The following is a 20,126-nucleotide window of genomic DNA, read 5'->3' as shown; positions in this document are numbered from 1 at the left end:
CTTCACCAAATCTTTTTTTGTTTGTTTGTGTTTTTTTTTTTTTTTGTTCCTATTTTTAGGGGAAATGGTTTTAGTTTTTGCCCATTGAGTATGATATTGGCTGTAGGTTTGTCATATAGGGCTTTTATTATGTTGAGATATGATCCCTCTGTTCACACTTCACTGAGAGTTTTAATAAGAAAGGGAATTGGATTTTTGTCAAATGCTTTTTCTGCATCAATTGATATGATTATGTGATTTTTGTCTCTCAATTTGTTTATGTAATGTATCACATTTGTTGATTTGTGGATATTGTACCGTCCTTACATCCCCGGAATAAATCCCACTTGGTCATTGTGAGGACTCTCATTTCTATGCTTTATATCAATCAAAGTATGACTTTACATGCCCACGGCAAGTTCCATGAACTCACCCTACCCAAGCACTCCCTTCTTACAGGAAACAGGAGGGTTAGGCTTTCTAAAGGACACCAGATCTAAGATCTCTGCTGCTAAACTTGCTCAACTCATGGATATAAAATCAACTCTCTCAGTACGGTACTTGATTTTTGCAGAGTTGCTGAAATGGCTGAGTATAAGGCTGTGGGCTCTACCAGGCCTATATTGGGATAAATTAACATTTTAAGCTTGAGTTTCCTTATCTACAAAGTGGGGATACATAGTACATATTCATAGGGTTGTTAAGAGGATTAAATAAGAAATCCGTGTACAGTACTTGCTCAGTGCCTAATGCATTGCAAGTACTAAAGTATTGTTAGCTAGTGCTGCTGTTAAAGTATCAGGCAGGCCTGGTTACCAGATGTTTTGTGTTCAGTTGTTAGAAAAGAACAATGCAGATAATGTGACCCTGAATGTGCTCAAATTAAAAGTGGCAGCTGGGCCAAATTAACTCAGTATACAATCAATGGGTTCTAAGTGGCAAGGAGCAGAAAAGTTGTAGTTACCTAAAGTGATGCAATTAATCATTTTCTTTAAGCCTTTTCCAATTGTTGGAAAGAACGACCACTTAGAGCAGGGCAGTCATGAAAATAATTCAGGCACAGAAAAAAATGGTAAAGTATAAACTTCTGGAAACATGGCAACTAGGGCTCCAAATGAACATAAAACCAAGAAGGTGAGACTTAAGGCCCTATCTCAGTGCCCAGCATAAAGGACAGGCTCCATGAAAGCTTGTTGAACACACGAACAAATTAACAATGTGACTGAATGAATGGATGCCACAGTATTTACAATTGTGGCCAACTACTAGAATTGGGCCTTTGCAAAACATGCCCTGACTTTTTGAGTCTTTAATCTGTTCTGGCTCAGAAAACCCAAGGGCAAATTGTCCCTTTTGTCAGTTTCTCCTTGGAAGGAAAGCTGAAATTTTCCATGATGATTATACATACTGGAGTCATGCTTGATTGACATCCATCTAGAAGGTGCCAGGCACACAGCCAGATGGGCAAAGGGAATTTTACATCAGACTTTCTGAGCAAAAACAGAAGCAGAAGGCCTTCACTGTAGCCCTCTCCGTTCCCGCGATGGGAGAAGGCCTGGAGGAGAAGCTCGTGGCCCTGTAGCTTTTCTGGAGATCTCAACTTCCTTTGTCATCAAGGTACCAGCTGGAAGTATACTTCTAATTGTTTAGCCACACCCATCCATTAAGTAATTCTGTTTCCTGGTAGTAACCTTCCTAATCGCAAAATGTTTGTAACCCTCCATTACTGAAATAATGAGAAGCCTCTGAATAGTACAGCATTGGCCTCTTACACAGAAGAAAAGGTAACTGCAGGAGCTCTGGGGAATTGTTTAAAGTTCACTGGCCAAGGTATGTGCTCCCAGCTTGATGTTAGCATTTCCTCCCTGGTTTCCATAGCAATGGCCCCCACACAATCTTACCTGCTCTTCATACCACAGGCGGGATGGAAAGGAACTTCAAAAGAATGCAACACCAGCTGATTTTTTTTTTTTTTTTACTATTTAGAAATGCAGGTCTGGGCTGGCCAGTTCTTACAATTTTTCAAGAGAAATTGGAACTTAGATTTTTACAGGAATTTTTCTAGTTTTTAAACATTGGCAAACAATTTTTTAAATTTTAAGAATTATAGGCCAAACAAAACACATCTACAAGCTGAGTTTGCCCTGTTCGTAATATCAGTCATAAGCAGTTAAAATCACCTTTCAGGTTTTCAAAATTACTCACCGTGTCTAAATATCTGTGTGGAATGTAGACTGCATATCAACCCTCAAGCCATAACTCGTTAGAGAATCATCTTCATTAACATTTTACTATTGTATTTTATTTACTCTTTCTCTCATTCTCTCTCTTTGATGAAGAATAAGGAACCTGAGGTGTTCTTTCCTAAGCTGTTTTAAAAATCGGGCTCAAAACAGGATTAATGAGTATTCAAGTGCACACAGATCCCATCAGAAATTAAGTTGAACATTCAGGCCCAAATTTGGGACTCAAGAATAAATGATTTCATTATGCAAATCCACTCTTAAACTCAATTCAAGCATGCTCCAATTGAGTCAAGATATGGCAGTATCTAAACAAACATGTTTTGTGTGATAGTTAACTTCAAGATGGAAAAAAAAACACCTCTTCCTACATTAAATGTCCCTCAAGTAAGGACAGAACACATAAGACATTCAGAAAAGGTCAGAGAATTTAAGGAAGCTTAAGACTGCCACCATTTTCACCAGTTAATGTAGTGGTAATCAAAGCAGCTATTTTGCATTTAGAGTTTTTTTGCGGGGCGGGGGGGGGCAGGGGGGAGGGTTGAGATCTCTGCCAGGATTATGGATGCTTTTAAATATGTTATGGTGTGTTCAATGCAGTGACTGTGCCAAGGAACCCTCTCTTAGTCTGGGTTCCCTCAGAAGCAATTTATGTGGAGGTGAAGGGAACACCAGGAGGGGGAAAAGTTGGTGAGACAAGAAGGAGAAGAGCTAGCACAGGGCTTTGTCCCTCCAGCTACTTGTGTGGGTGACTGGGGCTTAAACATGCTGGGACAACTCCGGGAGCCCGGGCAGCTTGTGCTCCACAGCTGTTCTCCCGAAGAGGCCAGTGAGCACGGTGTATTCACCAAGTCCCATCAGTGATTTCTTGAGGGCTACTGGTCAGGGCTACAGCTTCTGGAAGAAAATGCCTTAGACAGACCTGCAGGTGTTGGAAGTGGGGCCAGTGTGCACTGAAGTGAAAGGCGGGGAGAGTGGGGGCACTGAGTGTTGTCTGCACCCTCCCAACGTCATCCGTCCTGCCTCCCCTGTCTTTGATAGACAATGACATTTTCTCAATATTACGCGAAGTGTTGAAAGGTTGGAAAATAACTTTTAGGACGAGTCCCTTACTGTCTTTTCAACCATATTGCTTAAGCCTGTGCCTTCCTATGTGCAAATTCTGTAGCATTGGCTGATCCCTCAGGAGCCTTTAAGTGTGTAGTAAGGTATGGTTGCCACGAGGCCAAGTTGAACTGCAGTGTGGGGAGTGGAGAGAAATGAAGAAGCTGACTTCAGAAACCTCTGGGACCAAAAATGCCACTTCATTTAAATGCTTGCAGGAAAACATGGATAAATAGCAAGGACAACAATCTTTGAGATTTAAAAACTTCACATTCTCTCCCCTAAGAGCACCTGTGACAAAAGTTATCTGAAATTTCTAGATAGCGATTTCCACTTTCCATATCCTGCAAATGAGAGGAAAGGTACACTCCAAGAACAGAGCTGGTTGGGCACCGGAGTGCATAGCATGCAACACAAGTTCCACCTTTTTATTCATGTTGGGGGAAAGGAAGTGAGAAGTGAGAAGTGGGTAGAGAGATGCCTCCGGGATGGAAACATTTAAAGACCATGGCTTTACAGTTTGAGTCATTTCATAGATGTGCTACTTCAATCACTGCTGCTTTGTATTTAATGTCACCTTCCCAATTCTTTCTCCCCTAAGGGATTCTTTCAAAGGCCCAATGACAAATTTTAAACAAACAAACATGAAAATAAAGTGAAATAGCATAGAAATAAGGTAATTCTGCTCCAAGTATTACCACACTAAAAATTTCATTCCTGGTAACTGCTTCACTTTATGACCTGGATAAACTTCTGGAAAGTTCCATTCCTCCATTTCCACTGTGCTAAGAGGACATAGAATTAGATAGTGAATAGTAGGCGATAAAACTACTGAGGTGTCCCATGGGGGTGTGGGCACAATATCAAAACTAAACATTTGCTGTGCGGGTACATTTCCACTCCTCTTCAAAGCACAGGTACCCAGTTGATCAACAAGGCATCAAGTGTACTTGAACACAGAGGACTAATCCAAACTCTCATTTTTATTTGTATTCATGTCTTCCCATTTATGAACAATAAGTGGTCTGTTGAATTTAAAAAAAAATAATCTGGAAATGATTAGCTCTCCACCCAAGAAGAGAGGAAAAAAAGCAGAGACTGATTTCTGGTGACTCTGGGGAGGATGGATGCTGTGGTTCAGAGCCATGGGTGGTAATATAACTTAATAGATTTTTCCTATGAAAGCACTGAGAATGTGGAAAGCAGATTTCATTAGTCTGACACCTTCTCAATGCAAAATGGCAGTGAGCTGGGAGCAGACTGATACATTTTAATGGGCAGGCCAGGAAGTCTCCCTTCACCTCAGTCCAGAAGCATGGCCTTGCTCCTTCTCCTGCCTAAGGCAGACAACACCCTCACCCCACACATTTTCCCACCTTGGTCACGAGGGAACCATCTCCTTAGATTCTAAAGCAAGTTCACTGATTTCACAGGTGAATAAAATCTAGGCCTTCCCCCCCCCCCCCCCCCGCCCCAAAAGACTTTTTTCTACTCGTGCGGGATACTGCAGAATCTTCAACTAATTCCTAAAAACATCTTCTTCTGTATGAATGTAAGTTAAAGTGTTAGAGCCCATCATCTCCTCCTGTCCAGTGATGTCTTAGTTCTTGGAATAGAGAATATGTCACTTTCACAGGTCTGTGTCCCTTTGGTAAAAACCTCCTGAGTCAAGTATGTTGCTGCCTTCTTTCCTGGGGAAGAATGCATATGATAGTAAGCTTCCAATCTGAAGTAGAGAGAAAATAGTGGGGTTCCTTCAACTAAAATAAAAGTATAATAGCTAAGTCTCATAAAGGATTTAGGAATCAGAACTTGACTGAAAGTCATCTACAAACCCACTAGCATTTCTCTGATAAAAGGCCTCCCAGGAAAACCTCAAACTGTCTGTTCTAGTGGTGAATGAATGGAAAGAAGAAAAACTCAAGATAAAGGAAATACATTTAGTGCCTGAGGACAAGACTGTGTCCACCTCATCTTTGACTACCCTAAGGATTAGACTGCTTCACTTCCTATTTATTAAATCCTCAACCAAACTACAGTTTTTATATCAAAAGTTATGTTGTAAGCCAGACTCAATCATTCATGCATGCATACATACTTTATTGAAACAACCATTTATTTTGAGTTTTTCCATTTTTCAGGCATTGTGCTATGAGCTAGGGGTTGCGGAGGGAGGGGTTGGGGACAAATAGAAGACACTCAGTGTTCAGTTTCTGATTGATCTAATTGCTTTAGCAAAAGTTTAAAAGTGCAAGCATTCATCTAACAAACATTTATTGAGCACCCACCATGTCAGGCTCTGTTCTAGGCATTTATTCTGTATGCAGCAACTCATAAAAGGCTCAAACATTCCTGCCTTCGTGGAACTTACATGTCTAAACGGGAAGACACACAAAGAGCAAGTCAAGGAGATGGTGTGTCAGCGACTAGTAAGTTGTTTTCAGACAAGTCAGGCGGAGCAAGGAGGTAAGAGATGAAGGCAAGGTTGCAGTTCTGCTCAAAGTGGTCAGGAAAAGCTTACTGAGAGCAAAGACCCAGCAGGAGGTGGGGATGTGAGCCATACAGACCAAACATCTCACACAGGAATTTAGTAATCTACAACCCTAGCAATGCTGTCTCTAGTAGACCCCCAGAACACTCACACTGTCTGTTCCAAAAGGTTAAGGGAATGGAAAGAAAGCAATTTAAGAAAAAAAAAGAAGTACCACCTTCTGTTTCTCACTTTCCTACCTGAACAGCTTTCTATTCGTTCTTTGGCCAGAGCCTCGGAAAAATTGGTGAAGAAGGTAACTTTTTTTTGCACAATTAAAGTGGGGTGCAACTGAAATATAGTTGTTTGGGAGCAGAAACCTCATTTTGACTTTTCTAGGACTTTAAAGTAAAAGCAGACACTTCTTTTGTCTGAATTATCAGAGAAATTCACCTCCCAAGACTCTGAGCCAGAAAGTCTGACCTCTTAGTTCAGAGGGCTGGCCTCACACATAGTAACACCACATTGTTTAAGAAGCTGTTTGGAACCCTAGTCTTACTTCCCCATAAAGGTTACAGAAATACATGTATTTTTTTCCTCATTGCAGCCATTTTCAGTTAAAGAATTTTAACCGTCTGAGGTTCGTTACTTCACACTTGAAAAACCTACAAACCACAGGAAATGAAAACTTGACTAAAATCAGATGACACAAACAGCCAACCCTGAAAGTGTGCTGGGCCCTGATCAATGCTAGGGGACCTTTAGCCAAAAGGGAATGTTCTGATGAAACTCCTTCACTGTCAGAAAATGGCTTCAACTTACAGGATTCTCTCCTCTTTTGATCAAAGTGTTGCAATCTTGGGGTCTTGACAGCACAAGTTGAGTGCAACCAAAAAGGTAATAAGGATTCTGCAAATTCTTCTTGAATGTTCAACACATTAAAAGTTGTTTCAGCATTCAAAATTACTTGGCCTGCTTCTAAAGCAATGCATGGGCAAGAAAAATGGCAAGATCAAGCCAACATTTTAAAAAATCTTTTACTTGAAAACAAACAAAACAACCATAGCCACCAGAAAGGATGCAATTAATTTTTTAAAAGAATTTTCTCCAGAAAGCATAACTGGCCCATTCATTGGTCTTCCTCTTCACAAGGGGATACGTGAACAAATTAAAATGGGATGTGCCACCTCTGAAAGGGTTTTAATCTCCATCTCTCTCTAGGAAACTGGTACTACATCATGTCTATCCATCTTGGCTACAAATAAGATTAGTATGGGCAAGATCTGTATTTTCTTTATGTCAGCTATAAACCTGAGTGTTTGTACTAAAAAAGTAATGTTCAATTTTAATCTTATTCAACAGTGATGCCTTCCATAAGCTATTGTATGTATGTGTGCTTGTTCCAAGGGCCTTTCAGTGAAATAGAAATAAATTAAATGAAGACTCTTCATAAAACTTCTTCTCTGAAATAAAAAGAGCAACCATAGAGGGGTCTGAAAAAGGCACACATTCCGTGGAAAGGCAAAAAGGAAAGAAAGACTGACTACTCATGGAAAGAAAGACCTGAGGAGAGGTGGGGATGAGAACCTTGAAGACCAACAAGTCTTACAACTTTGATATAGCAGTTTCTGAGAAATGAGGCATAAACCCAAGTGAGGACATGTAAACTAGTTTCTTCCCCTGTCCTTAGCTACTTCTAATACCCGGTTTACTTTCAGAGGGTTACATTATCAGGCTGCAAATTGTGCCTTCCCACTGATGTACAGTTCTCTCGGTTTGGAATTATAATCTCTCCCTTGTTACTATTAAAGTGTCTTTGCTTTTTCTCTATTATACAATGTCACAGTCACATCAAAGGAAATCTGAAGTATAGATATTTTTCCTCCATGATACCTTCACTTAGATCATCATTTTTCATGGATGCATTACCTCATTCTTCCCTTACCTTGTGCATAGCCCAGGTTCAGTTTTTTTCTTTATTTTTATGTTGAACGCTATATCAGATGTACTGCGTCTTTAAAATAGCACCTTTCAATAAAGGATATAACATCACTTGTAAACAGACTCAGCTTCTAAGGAGCAAGCAGTCTTATGGCACCTTCATTAAGAGACCCCATGATTCAAGGCCTCCCTAGGCTAAGGTCAAGAAAGTAGCTAATCATGCATTGTGACTGTAGCCAGAAGTGCCCCTCCCCTTCTTTACCTGTTTGCTGATGTTTCAAACCCCTAGCAGCCACCAAATTTTTTCATTCCATTGGTGGATTTATAACTTTCAATGCCAATTGAAAGACTGAAGAAGAGTCAACACAATGATGTTAATTAATAGGAACTGGTTGCATGTCTTTGTGATGGTAAAGAGACTTGGCACCTAAGGTAGTGAGGAGGGAATCCCTCTGAGGAGGGGCAGGGCACGGAGGGGGCAGGCTGCAGGCATCTGATGAAACTGCCCCACACTGGTCTTGCTGAAATGGAGCACCAGCTGACAGCAACCCACTTGGTATCACATTAAAAAGGACTTATTATAAGTGGGCTACCCTATCCACTCAGGTAATATGTCCATGAAGTCAGAATCCTAAGCAGGCATTAGGCTTCTGTCTATTACAGGTAGGCCACTTACTAAAAAAAAAACAACACAACAAAAACAAAACAAACAGAAAAAACTCAAATGTATACAACACTGAATTATTTGAGAGCAAAAAAATGGGGGTAATGGGGGTGGCAAAGTTTAAACACACTCCTAATCAACCTGCCATTACCCGCTGGGTGGGTCCTGCAGGTGTAAATTATAGACCTCAGGATAAAGTGACAGATGTCTAAGAATTAAGTCACCAACCAAAAAATGGGCTGAACTCCAAATAGATATCACTTTGGATTCACTGTGGTTTTCATTTTATAAATACATTGGCTAATGTGTTTCTCTTCACAAACGGATTTCATATCTATCCTTCAAGAGTAGGCTCATATGCCACAATCTCTTGGATAGCTTCCTGGGTCCTCCAAATGAAATTTCTCCCACCTCTTTAGCACTCCCATCCCTCCTCTTTATGTCTCTGTTATAGCCCGTACTGTATCCTACATTTTGCCTTAGCTTTCTGTGTCCATGTTTTATAGGCCCTATTTAACAATAAGCTCTGTGAAGACAAGGCTTCCACAGAACCCTGCCTTATCTGTAACTTATATTTTATTTGTTTAAAGGCTATAATTTCTCTATAATTTACATTTTCTTTTCATATGTGTAATGGCTGCATTTCTCCTTTTCCCACAAGCTCCATGAAGCATGGAGTCGTGTCTGTTCTATTTTCCATTCTAAATATAGCATACTTCCTAGGACAATATCTAGCATATAGTAGACATTCAGTAAACATATTTTAGTTAACATATTTCAGTAAACATAGTTTAGTCTAGCAGACACAATTTATACCTAATAGGATTTCAAATAATGGCTAAGTACCGTAGATCTGAATTGAATGCACTAAAACTAAGATGCAAACACTAAAGCCACAGTATAAAAATACACATTTGGAGTAAATCCTGAATAAAGAAGATAAACTCTACAGCAAGCCCCAAAGTCAGTGGCCCCCAAACATTATTTTTTTATTTTTAGAAATAGTGAGAAACTTTGCATTTTCTGCTTGAAATCTTTCTTTTGAGGGGCCTAGATTTTCTTCACCTGTGAAATCAGTGAACTTGCCTTAGACTCTAAGGAGATGTTTCACTCATGACCAAGGTGGGAGAATCATGGGGACACTTAGAGAATAGGGTTATTAGGCGGTGTTGTTGTTTAAAGAAAACAGGGAAATTATTCATTTATTTACAACCAAAAATCTAAAACCATATAATCTGGTCACAAAGAAACTGAGATTATAGATTTCTAACTAAATGTGTCCCTCCTGCTCTGCAGAATGATGTTTCATGGAGATCTCTGATTCTAAATGTATTGGGTGAGGGAAATTTTTAACACTACACTAGACTTCTGGTAAAATACACCAAGGCCCTAATAATCTAGGAACTCTAGTGGACGTTTGAAAATGGAATATCTGATTTCTCATCCTGAGATGTCACAGCAGAGCTCATGGGAGTCAACTGGTCTTAGAAAAGCCTTGGTGAGTAGTGGTGCCTACTCGACATACAGGGTAATCAAGACTTTGGATGTGAACAAAGGTCCTCAAAATATAGTGAATACTATGCCAAGAGAGCAAAGAATCCTATCTAATAAAAGAGTAATATGCAAATTGACCATACCTCTGCTACACCCACAAGTCACACCCACCAGCCAATCAGGAGCGAGTATGCAAATTAACCCAACCAAGATGTGCGGTCACGGAGAGAGCAGGAGGCTTGAGTTGCCCCCGGCAATGGAGGAAGTCAAGCTTTCTGCCCGCTCTGGCATGCCTTGGCCTCCTCTCAAGGCTACAAAGTTTCAATTATAGAAGATAAATAAATCTCAGATACCAGGGCCTCCGCTTGGGTTGCTGGGAGGCATGGCCAGCCTGCAAACCACCACAGGCTCCTCACCCAGGTCGCCCCATGCCCCAAGGGAACCCCCACCCTGATCCAGGACACCCTTCAGGGCAAACCAGCAGGCCCCCACCCGTGCACCAGGCCTCTATCTTATCTAATCCTATCTAATAAAAGAATAATATGCAAATTGACCATCACTCCAACACACAAGATGGCTGCCCCCATGTGGTCAAAGATGACTGCCCCCATGTGGACACAAGATGACTGCCACAAGATGGCCAGCAGGGGAGGGCAGTTGGGAGGGACCAGGTTTGCAAGGGAGGACAGTTGTGGGCAATCAGGCCAGCAGGGGAGGGCAGTTAGGGGTGACCACGCTGGCAGAGGAGGGAAGTTGGGGGCAACCAGGCCTGCAGGGGAGGTCAGTTAGGGGTGACCAGGCCTGCAGGGGAGGGCAGTTAGGGGCAATCAAGCTGGCAGGGGAGCAGTTAGGCATCCTTCAGGCTGGCAGGGGAGTGGTTAGGGGATGATCAGGCTGGCTGGCAGAAGCAGTTAGGGGCAATCAGGAAGGCAGGCAGGCGAGCAGTTGGGAGCCAGCAGTCCTGGGCTGTGAGAGGGATGTCCGACTGCCCGTTTAGGCCTGATCCCAGTCGGGCCTAAACGGGCAGTCGGACATCCCTCGAGGGGTCCCAGATTGGAGAGGGTGCAGGCTGGGCTGAGAGACACCCCCCCCCCACACACACACACACACACACACCGTGCACGAATTTCATGCACCGGGCCTCTAGTATTGCTTATAACAGCAGCTGAGAAAGAAAATTTCTTGGTTTGCCAAATTTGTATTGAGTCAGCAATGGCCATTATTCCAGCCTTCTTCTCTAGCTGGGGAAATAAAATCAAAAGTGGCACTCAGGATATTTTCAGGGGTATAACAACACACCCCAACTGTTTTTAATACCTCCTATCCACCTCCCATATTCAGTACAAGAATCATTTAGCCCAGGAGACTTCCCCAACGCAAATTTAGTTGCCCCTTCCTCAGTGCTCCCAGTAGCGCTTTAATTGTATCAACCTTTTTACGTTAATTTTCATGTTCTAACTGCATCTGTCTCTTAGACATGATTTGTTTTCTAGAGGGCAAGCATCATGTCTTATTTTCTTTATACCCCAGAAATCCAAAATAGGCAAGGACTTGGCTCGTATCAAACCCAGCCCACCCACATCTCAGTTACAGAGAGAAAAAGAATGCCTCTCACATAGGGGACATGAGGCCTCAGTAAGAATTTTCTGACTGATTACTGTTTGGCAGGCACTGCCCAATGTGCTAGGAATAACATTAAAGTAGCTAAGATCTTACTCTCTAGGGGACATTAAGAAGATAAACCAATCAACAGAAAGATTATTTTGGGTCATAATGGGTGTTATGAACAAAATAAAAATGGGCAATAGGATGAAGAGTGCTTGGGAGGAACAAGACAGTGACCTGGGGCACTGAACCTTTCAGCTGAGACCTGATTGATGATAAGGAGTCAGCCAGCCATGCAAGGACCTGCAAGGGGAGAGTGTTCTAGAAAGAGGAAATTTTTGTTATTGGTGGGGGTAGATCCTGAGAGTAGAGGGAGCTGGTTGAGCTGGTTAATTGCTAATTCTCTCTCTTCCATCTCTGTCAGAGCAGGGTACCATCTTTCCTCCTTCACTCTACATATTATTTTCATTACCATTTCCATTTTCTTAATTCTGCTCCCTGATTTCCATTAAATTACAAGAACATGAGCCTCTGCCAGCAGCAAACACATCTGGAGCCCACTTCTAACCTCTAATTATATAAAACAAACAAAAAGCCATTGGAAAATAGAAGCTGAGAGTATTAAGATTTAGTTTTCATTCTTATTAGTTCCACTCAACTAATGTATTTTTATGACAATTACATCCCATTATCAGTACTGTTCATAGTTAGAAACTAAGTTAGAAACTTGCCCATCATTTGTTTCTTTCCACATTATCTCATAGTAAGTTCTATTATGGGGTAAATATCTTTAGAAAAGTTGCATATTTAACTATTCACTAATATAAAAAAACAACAGTAAATGCATCTAAATAACATTTTCCAAGATAAGCATAAACTTTTCAGTGAATAACTACTTATGTTAGTACTAGAGTCCCGGTGCACAAAATTCATGCAAGGGGGGGAGGGAGGGTGTCCCTCAGCCCAGCCTGCACCCTCTCCAATCTGGGACCTCTTGGGGGATGTCCAATTGTCGGTTATCCCTCTCACAATCCGGGACTGCTGGCTCCTAACCACTCGCCTGCCTTCCTGCCTGACTGCCCATAACCGCTTCTGCCTGCCAGCCTGATCGCCCCCTAACCGTTCCCCTGACAGCCTGATTGACGCCTAACTGCTCCCCTGCTGGCCCAATCGCCCACAACTGCCCTCCCCTGCTGGCTTGGTTGCCCCCAACTGCCCGCCCCTGCCAGCCCAGTTGCCCCCAACTGCCCTCCCCTGCTGGCCTGGTTGCCCCCAACTGCCCTCCCCTGCTGGCCTGGTTGCCCCCAACTGCCCTCCCCTGCTGGCCTGGTTGCCCCTAACTGCCTTCCCCTGCTGACCTGATCACCCATAACTGCCCTCCCCTGCCGGCCATCTTGTGGTGGCCATCTTGTGATGACGTCGCATGTGACGCCACCTAGGTTTTTATTATATAAGATAACTGAACTTGAAATTTCTTCATCATAATAATTATGTACTTCATTGCAAGTACTTATTCATCAAAAACTATAATAAGCCCTGGCTGGGTTTGCTCAGTGGTTAGAACATCAGCCTGTGGACTGAAGAGTCATGGGTTCAATTCCCAGCCAAGGGCACGTACCTCAGTTGTAGGTTCAATCCCCAGCTGTGGTCAGGGTGTGAGCTGGAGGCAACCAATGGATGTGTCTCTCACATCAATGTTTCTTTCTCTCTCTCTCCCCTTCTCTCCCTCTCTTCTACTCTCTCAAAAAAAAAAATCAATGGAAAAAATTCTAGGGTGAGGATTTAAAAAACAACAACTGTAATCGATAAGAGAAGGAAGGAGAGAAACTATTTTCTGCATCATGACCAGATTGTCCAGATATTGTGCCTGGAATTCATCACAAGTGACATTTCTAGTCATGTTTCCAATCACTCAGAACATACAGATTTTCCGTTGCAATCTGGAAGCTGTATGCCCTGCTGTCCAGGAAAGAATGTGTCACACGGAATGTACTCTACCTGATGTCATCTTATGTTCCAACTGAAGGCATCTAGGTTTTTCTTGGGATTCCTCTTCTTCCTGAGTTCCAGTCGAGAGGGAGAGAGAGAGAGAGAGAGAGAGAGAGAGAGAGAGAGAGAGAGAATAATGCATTCATTTAGAACAAACTTTTGCAGATCTACTAATTAATATGAGATCAAGATCTGAAAAAAATTAGACCAAGCCCATTTAAAAACTGAGACTTTGGAGAAGCAACAAATGCAACAATAGATGTTGAGTAGAATAACTATGGGGGCACTGGATTACAAACTGCAGGGTGCCACATACATGGTTGTGTCCATAAATGCTGCCCCTGAGTAGTACAACTTAGGGACCTCTGTGAATAATACGTTTGGGGGCTTCAGTTACTTATACATGGTGGTGATGGGTTTCTCCATAAGATAGAAATTCTGCCAGTGTGATACAACACAAGATAATAATGTTTTAGCTTTTATTATTCAAAGACCTGATTTCATGTACTTTTGAAAATTCTATCACATCTCACAATTATTATTTTTTGAATATTTTCAGCAACTTTATTAGCAACAGTCCAAAACTGAAAACAACCCCAATATCCTTCAGTGGGTGAGTGATTAAACAAACTGTGGTTCATCCATACCATGAAATACTACTGATCAATAAAAAGGAACAAATTATTGATACATGCCACAATTTGGATGGATTTGAAGGAAATTATGCTGAGTGAAAAAAATGTTAATCTCGAAAGTTTACATACTATATGATTCTATTTATATAACATTCTTGAAATGATAAAATTATAAAGACAGAGAACAAATTAGTGGTTGCCAGAGGTTGGGGCTCGGGAGAAGGAGGGGATATGGCTGTGGCTTTAAAAGGGTGGTACAAGAGATCTGTGTGATGGAAGTGTTCTGCATTTTGCCATGGAGGTCACATGAATCTACACATCTAATAAAACTGCATAGAACAAAATACACATAACTACACTAGAAGGAAAAGCTCAAGCATTGAGCACAAATATTTTAATTATCTCAAATTAAATTTTCTCTTAAAGAGTTACCTATAGTTCAAAGCTCATTTCTATGAGGTGTCTCATCTATCACCCTTTGAAGAGACATAAAATTATGAAAGGATACCACCAGAAGCTACTTAAACATTTCAGCTAAGGGATAAGATAAAGCTAAGGGTATTATCACATGGAAATATAAAGAGGACAATGAGAATGAAACAAGTTCCACATGGTCATACTAATCCTGGTAAAGGAACTAGAATGGAAGCCCAAGCTGGTGAGCAAGTGGGAAAAGGAAAGAAAGCATGCTTCAAGCACAGGAGGAAACCTTGTGATCAAATGTTGGCTCTGGCATTACCTAGATAACTCCTATTTTTTGTCATAGGTGACTCTAATAATAGGCCTATTGTTGCAAAACCAGTCCAAATACTATCAAGTTGAAAACAGGTCCCTCATTGATTTGTTGGGTTTAGGTGGTAACCCATGTCCTCCCACACCAAGAAAGTTCTGGCAAGAAAGTTTCAATGTGCCTTGAAGGTGGTGTTGGTAGAATGCCTCAGGCCAGGCATCTCCCAGGGACATTCTTCTGGCTGACACAAGGTGGGAGGGGAGTAGCCATTATTACTCAATCAATTTCTTGGTCTTAAAGAAGTGCTCAAGGCAGAAGACCTGCCAAGTGGCTAGTCCAATGAGGCATTGAAGAGATGCTGAAGTACAGGACCCGAGCGTTTGTTGATGCTCTGGTAACATGCATCTCCTCCTCTCACTCCTTCATGTAGGCAAAATCATTAACGATAGACTCTGAAAGGTCTTCTAGGTTTCCTATCTCCACCTCTAAAGGTTTGAACTTCTCAACTTTTGTGATCATTTCGTAATTTTTTTCACCTCCATACCATGCTTCATGTCTAGGATCATGAGTTGGTCAGGTATCCGCCTTATTCCCTTGCTCTTAAAACACACTTTGAACATGTTATAATCTTCAGTGACAATGGCAAATATCCCCTTGGTTGCATCCTCCTTGGAGTACAGAATCTTGAGGTGAGTGCGCAGGCTGCCAGCGCCCCCATACTTGCCGGTGATCTCTTATGTGCTGGTCACCAGCAGGTCCTTGTGGATCTCCTCATGGAGGCACTTGCGAGAGTTAATGGGCATATGGAAGAAGATGGCGAGAACCAAGCTGGGGCTGTGCAGAAGTAAGAGCAGTAACACTAACTTAGAAGGGCCACACTGGGCTTGTGGGCCAGACAAACCAGACTGATGCTATACAATTATTTTTATCTCTAGGAAGATGGGTAAACATATTCTCTGAGTTCTAGTATGATATTCTATTTTTTAAAATCTTTATTGTTCAGATTATTACAGTTGTCCCTCTTTCCCCCCCCCCCCATTAGCTCCCCTCCACCCAATTCCCACCCCACCTCAGGCCCTCGCCACCCCACTGTTCACACCTATAGGTACTGCATACATGCATATAAGATCTTTGTCCAATCTCTTCCCGCACCCCCCACACCCCTTTCCCCCTGAGAATTGTCAGTCCGCTCTATTTCCATGTCCCTGATTCTATTACATTCACCACTTTATTCTGTTCATCAGATTTTTTATTCATTTGATTTTTAGATTCAGTTGTTAATAGATATGTATTTGTTGTCACTTTGTTGTTCATAATTTTTTATCTTTACCTTTTTCTTCTTCCTCTTCTTAAAGAATACCCTTCAGCATTTCGTACTATAATACTGGTTTGATTGTGATGAACTCCTTTAGTTTTTTCTATCTGTGAAGCTCTTTCTCTGACCTTCAATTCTAAATGATAGCTTTGCAGCCGAAACCGGTTTAGCTCAGTGGATAGAGCGTCAGCCTGCGGACTGAAGGGTCCCGGGTTCGATTCCGGTCAAGGGCATGTACCTTGGTTGCGGGCACATCCCCAGTGGGGGGCGTGCAGGAAGCAGCTGATCGATGTTTCTCTCTCATCGATGTTTCTAACTCTCTATCCCTCTCCTTTCCTCTCTGTAAAAACTCAATAAAATATATTTAAAAAATAAAATAAAAATAAATGATAGCTTTGCTTGGTTGTAGGTTCTTGCTATTCATCACTTTGAATATTTATTGCCACTCCCTTCTGGCCTGCATAGTTTCTGTTGAGCAATCAGCTGACAGTCGTATGGGTACTCCCTTGTAGGTAACTAACTATTTTTCTCTTGCTGCTTTTAAGATTCTCTCTTTATCTTTTGACCTTGGCATTTTAATTATGATGTGTCTAGGTGTGGTCCTCTTTGGATTCCTCTTGTTTGGGGTTCTCTGTGCTTCCTGGACTTGTAAGTTCATTTCTTTCACCAGGGAGGGGAAGTTTTCTGTCATTATTTCTTCGAATAGGTTTTTAATATCTTGCTCTCTCTTCTTCTGGCACCCCCATAATTCGGATGTTGGTACGCTTAAAGTTGTCCCAGGGGCTCCTTACACTATCTTCAAATTTTTGGATTCTTTTTCCTTTTTGCTCTTCTGGTTGGGTGTTTCTTGCTTCCTCGTATTTCAAATCTTTGACTTGATTCTTGGGATCCTCTACTCTACTGTTGAATCTCTGTATATTATTCTTTATTTCAGTCAGTGTATGCTTAATTTCTGACTGGTCCTCCATTTTTTTGGCATTCTCACTAAGATCCTTGAAGGTCTCCCTAAGTTCCTCGGAAGTTTCTAGAAGATTCTTGAGTAACCTTATAACTGTGGTTTTGAACTCTATATCCAGTAGTTTGCTTTCCTCCATTTCTTTCATTTGTGACATGTTTCTTTGTCTTCACATTTTGGCTGCTTCCCTGTGTTTATTTCTATGTATTGGGTAGCTGCTAAGTCTCCTTGAGTTGATAGAGTGGCCTTGTATGGTAGGTGTCCTATAGGGCCCAGTGGCTCAGTTTCCCCAATCACCTTTTTGGGCTGATGCACAGTCTTGTTGTAGCTGAGCCTTGATTGCTGTTGATATCACTGGGAAGAATTGACCTCCAGGCCAATTGGCTGTGAGGATCAGCTGTGTCTACAATGGAAGAGCTTATGGGGCAAGACTTGCTTCAGTGGAGCTTTGGTGCTCACCGAGTCTGCCCCTTGAGTGTGTCGCTTATGATGTGAAGAGTTGTGATCTGGTATGGTCTCGCACTGACCACTGGGTACACTGGCTCTTGGATCTCCAAGGAGGTGCAAAGTCAGCCACTGCCTAGGGTCACCCAGCAGGAGCTACAGAGAGATCTACAGATTCTTCCTCTTTGTATTGGGTTTGGAAATGCCCCGACAAGGCCCAGCTGTGAAGCAAGGCAGGCTGGTGCTGGTGTCAGCCTTGGGCCTTCTTTTGATAGCTTTGGGGCTCCCTGACCCAGCTGCAGCTTGTTTGACAGGTTTTAGGCTGAGAAAGGACAGGCCATTCATATGCAAAAGCTGCTGCACACAGCTTGGGTGAGGTTGTAAATTGGGTAGGGTGGGGTCTCAGGGAATCTCCAGGGCAGAGCAAACAGCAATGGCTGCCAGTCAGCCCTGCATCAGGGAGGTCCCAGCACAGGAACAATGACCATTGTGTGCACCTCCATCTGGAAGAAAGTCCCCTCCCACCCTTGCATTCCTGTCCTGATGCCAAACAGTCCAGTTTCTCCCTGTATGTGTCTGGGTCCCCCAGAATCTTGCCCAGAACTGGAGCTCAGAGCAAGCACGAGCTTGTATCTCCCTCCTGATTAAAAAAGCGGCACACCCAGGTGCCAGCCCATTCCATGCCTCCGCACCTCCCACCAGTCTCAATGCGCTTCCTTCTTTACCTCTCTAGTTGTAGTACTTCCAGTCAGCCAGCTTTCCAGTGGTTCTGGATAATAGTTGTTAGGTATTTTAGTTGTAATTTGATGTGGTTGTGGGAGGAAGCAAGTACAGGTGTTTTCCTATGCCGCCATCTTGGTTCTCTCCTAGTATGATATTCTTTAATTACAATTGTCACTGCTATAGAGTTAATATATGAATAGGCACAGCTAGGAGTAAGGAAGGTAAATTAAGAGGAAGGTTTACATGATGCTTTTTAAATTTTATCTACAAGATGGTTTTATGCTGATTCCTTCATTTATTTTTTCCTTGATTAAATATTTGTTGAGTGCCTGTTATGGGGCTATTTCTGTGGGTCCTTAATCTTTAGGCATGATCCCTTCCAAAATCCTTTGAATTACATACTTCAGGTAATCGCCTACTCAGCTTCCATCCTAGGCAGGCACACTTTCTGTGCATACTTTGTTCCACCTGTGAAGTTAGTCTGATCAGAGATACTCTGGGCCATAATAAACCATATGAGTATGAGTCCCATTCATGACACCTGAAGCCACTCTGTAACCAGAGTGGAGCAATGGAACTCAAATACTGGTATTATCCAGAGGAGCACTCCCTGATTTGTTCTAAATTTTCAGTTCCTTGGCAATATCTCATTGTTGGTGATGAGAATTCACTAGCCTCTCAAGATTGGTAAGATTTGAAAAGAAAAAGTCATTTTCAATTCATAAAGGTTAGTTTCCTTAAATCACCATCCGTATCAACGCATAAGGGAATTGATTTCAACTGTTTGGGAACAAATATTTCTAGAGATCAAAGATCATCTTCAAATGTTCAGCATCAGGGACCAGTTCCAAAAATTTGTCAAGCTTTTAAAATCCATGAAGTAGCACTGTCATGGGCAATTTGGGTGAAGAAGCCTTCAGTTCAATTATCTCAAAGTTATATGTTATAATAAATTTTAATAAAAACTTCTTTCAAAATTACGTTTGTGAAAAGGATCTGAATTAATACTATACCAAAAGACAAATAAATGATTTTTTAAAGCCCCACCACACAGCAACTAAATATAGCAAATAATTTCTTGTTTCACATGGCCCAAAAAGACAGTATATAATAAAAACATGAGGAGCTATTTTATAATACACCCACAGAGAAAGTCTCTTGAGATGCCAAAATAGTCCAAATAAAGTTGTTTCATACATAAAAGGATTCTCCTTTGAGCCAATAAGACTGTTTACTTTTTTATTGCTCTGAATTCCAGAATGGTGAAATAACTTAGGCCTTTAGCTTTCCTCCAAACGTATTTATTACTTCATTTTAAATTGCCCTTCCCCCAATTTTCTCATAAACTAGTAAAAATTGCGAAGCCCTGGAATGATCTGCAGATGGAAGGATATTTGGAATACTTTTGGCTGATAAGTAGGCATCTGTCTTCGATAGTATGAACTATGTTGTAGTTAGTGAAAAAAGGCTGAGCGCCTTAGATTCTTATGTTTCTTCTCTTCTGTGCAAGTCTGTGATTTGCTGAATTTGTTCTTACTGGCTTTTTCCCAGAGAAGCTATAATAAAATGACAACAATCCAACTGTAGTAGCCATCTGTTGATTTTGCTGCCGGGCATTCACTCATTCTGTCTAGTAAGTGTGTACTGATTCCCTCTTTAACGTCGTCCTTTCCCACTCTTAATGAATTGTGATTCTTATAAAACCAGTTCCATGCCCTGTACAGACCCCGGTCCACTGCCAAGAGTGGTCAGTAACTGAAGACTAGGCCCATCAGTCCAGTGCATTTCCCTGTGATTGGTGGAGGGTGGTCATGTGACCCTGAGCAATGTTTATC

The 20,126-nt window shown here is 41.8% G+C and overlaps 1 protein-coding gene and 1 pseudogene across 2 annotated transcripts in view; both read right to left on the bottom strand.

Annotated features, from left to right (window-relative positions):
* Positions 1-20,126, bottom strand: part of FAM107B (family with sequence similarity 107 member B) — a gene marked incomplete at its 5' end in the record, with an annotated part of 259,485 nt that overhangs the window by 133,042 nt on the left and 106,317 nt on the right. The window contains one exon of the mRNA XM_079768515.1: positions 13,499-13,559. Coding sequence (XP_079624641.1) covers positions 13,499-13,559 — 61 coding nt within the window. The remainder of the gene's footprint in view (positions 1-13,498; positions 13,560-20,126) is intronic.
* The window catches only part of LOC307102131 (transmembrane emp24 domain-containing protein 10-like), a 105,557-nt pseudogene continuing 100,557 nt past the window's right edge, over positions 15,127-20,126 (bottom strand). The window contains exon 2 of the transcript in view: positions 15,127-15,765. The product of the transcript in view is annotated as a transmembrane emp24 domain-containing protein 10-like (transcript). The remainder of the gene's footprint in view (positions 15,766-20,126) is intronic.

This window comes from Cnephaeus nilssonii (assembly GCF_951640355.1).
Source record: "Cnephaeus nilssonii genome assembly, chromosome: 1".
NCBI classification, from domain to species: Eukaryota; Metazoa; Chordata; class Mammalia; order Chiroptera; family Vespertilionidae; genus Cnephaeus; species Cnephaeus nilssonii.
This window is presented reverse-complemented; position numbering and strand designations above follow the sequence as displayed.